Source organism: Cyanistes caeruleus, chromosome 33 (assembly GCF_971803275.1).
Source record: "Cyanistes caeruleus chromosome 33, bCyaCae1.hap1.1, whole genome shotgun sequence".
In the NCBI taxonomy this organism is placed as follows: Eukaryota; Metazoa; Chordata; class Aves; order Passeriformes; family Paridae; genus Cyanistes; species Cyanistes caeruleus.
The window spans coordinates 124,745-133,066 of NC_141734.1; the positions used below are offsets into that span (position 1 = coordinate 124,745).

Genomic DNA, 8,322 nt, shown 5'->3' on the forward strand with positions numbered 1-8,322 from the left:
GGGCGGCGCGGGAGCTGCGGCCCAGGAGATCCTCGGCCGCGTCCTTGTCCGGCTCCTCCTCGTCCTCATCCTCATTCTGGGGACAAAAACCCCAATTTTGGTTAAAAACCCCAAAATCCTCAAATCCTGCCCCAAAATCCTCCAATCCCACCCCAAAATCCTCAAATCTCACCCCAAAATCCTCCAATCTCACCCCAAAACCCCCCCAAACCCCAAATTCCCCAGGATTCCCCCCAAAATCGGCGGCTCCCGCGGGTTTTCCCAAAATCGCCGGGTTTGGACCCAAAGCCGGGGCTGACCTTGAGGAAAATTCCGACGTTTTTCACTTTCTTCTTCACCGAGGTGAGAACCACGGCCGGGCCGTCCTGTGGAGACACGCCATTGGCTGAGAGCGGCACCGAGACACGCCATTGGCTGAGAGCGGCACCGAGACACGCCATTGGCTGAGACCGGCACCAAGACATGCCATTGGCTGAGAGCGGCACCGAGACACGCCATTGGCTGAGAGCGGCACCGAGACACGGGATTGGCCAAGGGGAGGGAAAGGAGACACGCCATTGGCCGAGGGGATCGAGAGGAGACATGGGATTGGCCAAGCGGAGAGGAAGGAAAGACGTGATTGGCTGAGGGAAGCAAGAACGCAATTGGCTGAGGAGACGGGCAGGAGAGACACGATTGGAAGGAAAGGCCACGATTGGCCGAGGGGAACATGGACATGATTGGCCGAGGGAGTGGGAAGCAAAGGCCGCCATTGGCCCAGGGGAGGGAGGACACGATTGGCTGAGGGGATGGAAAGGAAAGGCTGTGATTGGCCGAGAGGAACATGCATGTGATTGGCCGAGGCCATGGGAATGAAAGGCCGCGATTGGCTGAGAGGGTGTGAAGGAAAGGCTGCGATTGGCTGAGAGGAACACGGCCGTGATTGGCCAATGGGAAGGGAAGGAAAGGCCGGGATTGGCCGGGCCGGGCTCCCGCGGTGATTGGCCGTGGTCGCTGGCCCCGCCCACCTCGTCCACCATGACGGTGTCGCCGATGAAGAGCGCGTACGTCCGCTCCTCCGGCCGCTTCCCGTCCCGCGCCGGCAGCTCCGACAGCCCCACGTTGACGCTGAAAACCATCCCTGGAACGGGGTGAAAAACAGCGGAATCGGGAAAAACAGCAAAAAACAGCGGAATCGGGAAAAACAGCAAAAAACAGCAAAAATCACCGGAATCGGGAAAAACTGCAAAAAACAGCAAAAATCACCGGAATCGGGAAAAACAGCGGAATCGGGAAAAACGGCAAAAAACAGCGGAATCGGGAAAAACGGCAAAAAACAGCAAAAACCAGCGGAATCGGGAACAACAGCAAAAAACAGCGGAATCGGGAAAAAAAGTAAAAAACAGCAAAAAACTCCAGAATCGGGAAAAACAGCAAAAAACACCAAAAAACTCCAGAATCGAGAAAAACACCGGAATCAGTAAAAACACAAAAAAACACCAAAAAACTGCGGAATCGGGAAAAACACTGGAAACATTGGAAACCGCGCGTGGGGGAGGGGAGACAGAGCCAGGGGGAAAAAAACTGGGATTTTTTTTGGGAAAAAAGGGGATTTGGGGGGTAAGAGGTGAATTTTGGGGTGAAAAATGGAGAATTTGGGGTGAAAAAGGGGGATTTTGGGTCAGGAAAGGTGAATTTGGGGGCAATAGGTGAATTTTGGGGTGAAAAAGGGGGATTTCGGGGCTCTCACCCTTCTTGAGGCGCTGCTGGTTCTTGCTGTTGATGACCAGGGAGCCCTCGCGGAACTCGATGCCCATGGCGAACCTGCGGCCCCCGAGTGACCCCCGAGTGACCACTGCGGCCACCGAGTGACCCCCAGGCCTGGCCGGACCCAAAACCCCCCGTTCTCACCCCAAATTCTTGGTGATCTTGCCCAGCAGCTCCGGCCGCTGCTTCTTGACCACGTCCATGACGGCGGCGTAGACGTCGCAGAGCTTGGCGCCTGCGGCGGTCACTCGCGGTCACTCGGGGGTCAGTGGGGTCACTCAGGGGTCAGTGGGGTCATTGGGGTCACTCAGGGGTCATTGGGGTCACTGTGGGGGTTACTGGGGGATTACGGGGTCAGGGATGGGGAGGTCAGTCAGGGTCAGTGACGGGTGGGTCAGTGGTCACTCAGCGGTCACTCAGGGTCACTCAGGACGCTCACCGTGGCGCAGCTCGCGCAGCAGCACCTCCTGCAGCTGCAGCAGGAAGCCGTAGTGCTCCTGCATGTCCTGGCTGGGGTCCACCATCAGCGTGCGCACCAGGTTGGAGCAGTAGGACTTGTAGCGGATGCCCATGGAGCAGGTGATGGCCCCGAAGTGCATGTGGCTCTTGTCGCTACGGCAACGGGGAGAGAACGGCGGGAAACGGGAAAAACGGGGAAAACAGGGAAAATAAATGGGGGAAAATGGGGGAAAATGGGGGGAAAATAGGAGAAAAACAGGGAAAATAAATGGGGGGAAAATGGGGAAAAATGGGGAAAAAATGGGGGAAAAATTAGGGGGGAAAAGGGAAAAGAAAAGGGGGGAAAACAGGGAAAATAAATGGGGGAAAAATGTGGAAAAATGGGGGGAAAATAGGAGAAAAACAGGGAAAATAAATGGGGGGAAAATGGGGGAAAAATTCGGGGGCAAAATGAGGTAGAAAATGATAAAAAAAGGGGGGGGAAGGGGAAAAAAATGGAAAAAAAGGGGAAAAAATGGGAAAAAAATGGGGGGGAAAATGTGGGAGAAAATGAGGAAAAAACAGGGAAAAATGGGAGAAATGGGAAATGCAGGTTAAAGCAGAGAAAAAGGAGGGAAAAACGGGGAAGAAATGGGGGAAATAGGGAAAAATGTAAAAAACGGGAAAGAAAGAGATAAAAATGGGAAAAAATTGGGATAAAAACCAGAGCCCAGCGAGGAAAAAAGGCAAAAACCACGAGGTTTGGAGGGGGGGGCAAAAAAAAATGGGGAAAATTGTCAATTTAGCAAGAAAAAAAATCAGGATTTTGGGGGCAAAAGAGCTGTTTTCAGGGCAGAGCCGTTGTCAGCCAGCAAACCCCGAATTGGGGGTGAAGAGCCCCCGTTTTTGGGGTGAATTTGGGGGGTTTTGGGGCTCACCTGACCACGCTGAACTTGAGGTTGTAGTTGCCGCCGCTCTGGATGATGGGGGGGTAGCACATCTCCACGGCCGAGGGGTCGGCGCCCGCCAGGTACTTCTTCTCCTCGATGGCCTTCTCCACCGCCTCGGCCAGCTTGCTGTGCCGCACCTTCTGCGTTTGGGGCCAGAAACGCCCGGTTTGGGGCCAGCCCCGGCTGCTTTGACCACCCGGGGGGCCTCAGAGTCAGGAGTTTGGGGGTTAAATTGCTCATGGGGAGGTTGCCTTAATTAATGCTTTAATTAATGGTGAGGGGGACGAGGAACGGGGTTTGGGTGAAATGGGGGGGGTTTGATCTGAACTGGGCTTGAAATCTTGTTTTTGGGTCGATCTGAGCTCAAAACTCCTGTTTTTAACCCAGTCTGACCTCAAAATCCAATCTTTGGTCCAACCCAACATCAAAATTCCCATTTTTAATCCAATCTGACCTCAAAATGAAATTTTTGGACCAACCTGACCTCAAAACTCCCGTTTTTGGGCCAACCTGGTCTCAGAATTCCCACTTTTAATCCAACTTCACCTCAAAATCAAGTTTTTGGTTCAACCTGACCTCAAAACTCCCATTTTTGGTCCAACCCGACCTGGAAATTCCCGTTTCTGCCCCGAAACGCGCAGCCCAACCTCGTCGGCGTCGACGATCTCCATGACGCGCTCCTTGAAGAACTTGGTGAAGACCTCGGAGGTGATGGCGGCCGCCTTGCGCATCAGCTGCAGCTCCACCTCCTCCTTGGCCGCCATGGCCTGCGCCACGGCCGCGCTCACGTCCACCTGCGGTCAGCGCGGCGGCCGTGGGGCTGGGTCCGGCCGGTCCGAACCGGTGCTGACCGCTCCAGCCCAACCTTGACCAACCCAACCTTGACCAACCCAACCTTGACCAACCCAACCCAACCCTGACCCATCCAACCCAACTTCAACTCTTCCAACCCAGATCCAACCCAACCTTGACCCATCCAACCCAATTTTGACCAATTTAACTCAATATTGACCCACCCAACTTAACTCTGACCAATCCAACCCAACTTTGACCAATCCAACCCAATTTTGACCAATTTAACTCAATATCTACCCACCCAACCCAACTTTGAGTGATGCAACCCAACTCCAACTCTTCCCACCCAACGTTGACCAATCCAATCCAACTTTTCCGACCCAATTTTGACCAATCCAACCCAACTTTGACCAATCTGACCCAATTTTGACCAATCCAACCCAATTTTGACGAATCCAACTCAATATTGACCCATCCAGCCCAACTCTTCCAACTCAACTTGGAACCACCCAACCCAACTTTGACCAATCCAATCCAACTTTGAACCATCCCAGCCCCTCCCACCCGGCCAGCCCCGCCCCTCGGGGACCTTCTCGAAGCCCTCCTTGCTGAGGGCGTCGTTCCAGCTCTTCATGAACTCCCCCGGGAATTTGTCCTTGGAGAAGACCCCGAGGCGCCGCCCGCCCCGGCTGCTCTTGAGAGCCTCCAGCAGCTTCTCAAAGTTGGCCTTGTTGCTCTCGTTCTGCGGGGGGCGGGGCCGTGGGGGGCGGGGTCACGGAGGGGCGGGGCAGCACAGGGACGCCACGCCCAGCCCCGGGAGGGTCCTGCCCCAACCCCCTCAGGGCCACCCCGAGACCCCAAAGTGACCCCCAAGATCCCCAAAAACCCCAACCAGGACCCCAAACCCCACCCAAACCCCAAAGTGACCCCCAGGACCCCCCAACCCTATCCCAACCCCCAAAGAGACCCCCAAAGTGACCCCCAGGACCCCCCAAACCCCAACCAGAGACCCCCCAAACCCCCAAAGTGACCCCCAGGACCCACCAAACCCCACCCTGACCCTCAAAATGACCCCCACAATCCCCCAAACCCCAACCAGGACCCCCAGACGTCCAAAGTGACCCCCAGGCCCCCCAAAGTGACCCCCAGGCCCCCCAAAGTGACCCCCAGACCCCCAAAGTGACCCCCAGACCCCCCAAAGTGGCCCCCAGACCCCCCAAAGTGGCCCCCAGACCCCCCAAAGTGACCCCCAAAGCCCCCCCAACCCCCCCCAGGCCCCAAAGGGACCCTGACAGTGACCCCCTGGGCCCCCCAAAGTGACCCCCAGGCCCCCCGAAGTGACCCCCCGGGCCCCACCAAGTGACCCCCAGGACCCCAAAGTGACCCCCAGACCCCCCCAACCCCCCGCAGGCCCCACCTTCTCCCGGACCAGCAGCGTGATGGCCGGCAGCCCGTTGGCCCCCTCGGCCTTGCCCTGGGCCACCTGCTTGAGGAACTCGACCTTCTTGCGGCTGGCCAGGAACAGCGCGCGCTCCTCGCAGAACAGCATCACCGTGTCCGTCAGCTCGTAGCCAAACAGCCACGTCTGGGGACAGGGGACAGCCGTGGGGCACGCCGTGGGGCACCCCACACGGGGACAGACCCACAGGGACAGACCCACGGGGACAGACCCACAGACACGGGGCCAGGAACAGCATCACCGTGTCCGTCAGCTCGTAGCCAAACAGCCACGTCTGGGGACAGAGGAACCCCAAAAGTGACCAGAGAAACCCCAAATGGGATCAGGGAAACCCCAAAAGTGAGCAAAAAACTCCAAAAGTGACCAAAAAAACCCAAAAGTGACCAAAAAAACCCAAAAGAGAACAGGAAAACCCCAAATGGGTACAGGGAAACCCCAAATGGGATCAGGGAAACCCCAAAAGTGACCAAAAAACTCCAAAAGTGACCAAAAAACCCAAAAGTGACCAAAAAAACCCAAAAGTGACCAAAAAAACTCCAAAAGTGACCAAAAAACTCCAAAAGTGACTGGAGAACCCCAAAGGTGACCAAAAAAACCCAAAAGAGAACAGGAAAACCCCAAATGGGATCAGGGAAACCCCAAAAGTGACCAAAAAACTCCAAAAGTGACCAAAAAACTCCAAAAGTGACCAAAAAATCCCAAAACTGACCAGGGAATCCCAAAAGAGGATGAGAGGAACCCCAAAAGTGACCAGGGGACCCCAAATGGGATCAGGAAACCCCAAAAAATGACCAGGGGGAGTCCCAGAAACGATGAGAAAAGTCCCAAAACTGATGGGAAAGGTCCTAAAAACGAGAATCCCCACCAAAACCAAAAGGGAATCCAAAAAATGAGAGGATTTCCTCAAAAACTGAGGAATTCACCCCAAAAAAACGAGAGCAACCCTCTCAGAAGTGCTGAGAGCCACCCCAAAAATTAAAATTAAAAAATAAATATAAATTAAAAAATTAAAATTGAAGTTAAAAATTAAATCAAAAATCTGTGGGAACGTGCTAAAAAATAATGGGAACGTGTTAAAAAATTATAGGAACGTGTCAAAAAATGATAGGAATGTGTTACAAAATTATGGAAATGTTTTATAAAATTATAGGGTTGCATTATAAAATTACAAAAATGTTATAAAATGTGATACAAAATAAATATTAAAAAACGATACAAAATTTGTGAGCGTCTCAAAAAATTTGGGAAAGGCTGGGAGTATTTTGGGAATTCTCTCAAAACCACAAAAAAACCCCCAAAACCTCTGGAAAAAGCCCCAAAATCTCTGGGGAAAGCCCCAAAGGCACCCGGATCCTGTCAGGGGATTTCCCACGGATTTTGGGATTTCCCAGGGATTTTGGGATTTCTCAGGAATTTTGGGATTTCTCAGAGATTTTGGGATTCCCCTGGAGGATTTGGGACCCCCCAGGATTTGGGATTTCTCTTGGGATTTCGGAATTTCTCAGGGACTTTGGGAATCTCCTGGAGGATTTTGGGACACCCAGAGATGATTTTGGGATTTCTCTTGGGATTTCTCAGGGATTTTGGGACCCCCAGGATTGATTTGGGAACCCCAGGGGTGATTTTGGGACCCCCAGGGATGATTTTGGGATTCCTCAGGGATTTTGGGACCCCCAGGGACGATGATTTTTGGGGAGCCCCACCTGCAGCGCGGTGGATTTGGCGTAGACGATCTCCTCGTCCACCCCCACGGCCACGGCGATGGCATCGACGCCCCCGAGCTCATCCTCCCCTTTCTGGGGGGGGAAACGGGGTCAGAGCCCCCCCAGATCCACCCCAAAATACCCAAATCCACCCTGAGACCCCCAAATCTGCCCCAAAATCCACCCTGAAACCCCCAAATGCACCCCAAAAACCCTAAATCAGCCCTGGAACTCCCAAATCCACCCCAAAAACCCCAAAATCCACCCTGAGACCCCCAGATCCGCCCCCAAATCCTCCAAATCCATCCCAAAATCCACCCTGACACCCCCAAATGCACCCCGAATTAACCCTGGAACGCCCAAATTCACCCAAAATCCTCAAATCAACCCTGAAATCCCCAAATCTGCCCCAAAATCCCCGAGATACACCCCAAACCTCCCCAAAATCCTCCAAATCCACCCCCAAAACAACCCTGAGCCCCCCACATCCACCCCAAAATGCCTCAAGGCAACCCCAAAACCTCCAAAGCAACCCCAAAATGCCTCAAATCCATCCCAAAATCGCCCAAAGCAACCCCAAACCCCCAAATCCACCCCAAAACCCCAAAATCTACCAGAAAATCCCCGAAATCCACTCCAAAATCCCCCAAATAAACCCTGAAATCCCCCAAATCCCCCCCCAAATCCATCCCCAAAACCCCAAAATCTCCCAAATCCACCCCGAACCCCCTCAAACCAGCCCCGAATTCCCGCCAATACCCGAACCGGGCCCGAACTCCCCCGAACCGGGCCCAAAATCCCCCGAAGCCGACCCGACTTGGGCCCGAACTCCCCCGAACCGGGCCCGAACCCCCCGAACCCGGCCCCAATCCCGGTTCCAAACCCCCCCAATCCCGGGGGCTCCTCACGAGCCCGGCCCGGAGCTCCCGAACCGGGCCCGAAACCCCCCGAACCCGGCCCGAACCCCCCGAACCGGGCCCGAAACCCCCCGAACCCGGCCCCAATCCCGGTTCCAAACTCAACCCGGGGGCTCCCGAACCCCCCGAACCGGGCCCGGAGCCCCCCCCCCCTCCCCCTCCCCCCTCAGCCCACACGCCCCCCCCCCCCCCCCCGGCCGCCCCTCCCCCACCTGCCAGCTGGCGTAGAGCCGCCGCAGCCGCCGCGAGAAGGCCTCGCGGTCCAGGCTGAGCGCCATGAGGCGCCCCCGCCGCGCACCGCGGCCCCCGGCACC

General features: G+C 55.2%; 1 protein-coding gene across 1 annotated transcript in view; it reads right to left on the reverse strand.

Moving 5' to 3' along the window:
* Nucleotides 1-8,322, reverse strand: part of LOC147647804 (FACT complex subunit SPT16-like) — an 11,285-nt gene extending 2,963 nt beyond the window's left edge. Inside the window, exons 1-12 of the mRNA XM_086870668.1 lie at nt 8,221-8,322; nt 7,092-7,184; nt 5,347-5,514; nt 4,519-4,671; nt 3,782-3,928; nt 3,123-3,274; nt 2,186-2,358; nt 1,891-1,981; nt 1,730-1,803; nt 1,008-1,120; nt 300-365; nt 5-76 (exon numbers count right to left, since the gene is read on the reverse strand). Coding sequence (XP_086726794.1) covers nt 5-76; nt 300-365; nt 1,008-1,120; nt 1,730-1,803; nt 1,891-1,981; nt 2,186-2,358; nt 3,123-3,274; nt 3,782-3,928; nt 4,519-4,671; nt 5,347-5,514; nt 7,092-7,184; nt 8,221-8,286 — 1,368 coding nt within the window. The 5' untranslated portion in view covers nt 8,287-8,322. The remainder of the gene's footprint in view (nt 1-4; nt 77-299; nt 366-1,007; nt 1,121-1,729; nt 1,804-1,890; nt 1,982-2,185; nt 2,359-3,122; nt 3,275-3,781; nt 3,929-4,518; nt 4,672-5,346; nt 5,515-7,091; nt 7,185-8,220) is intronic.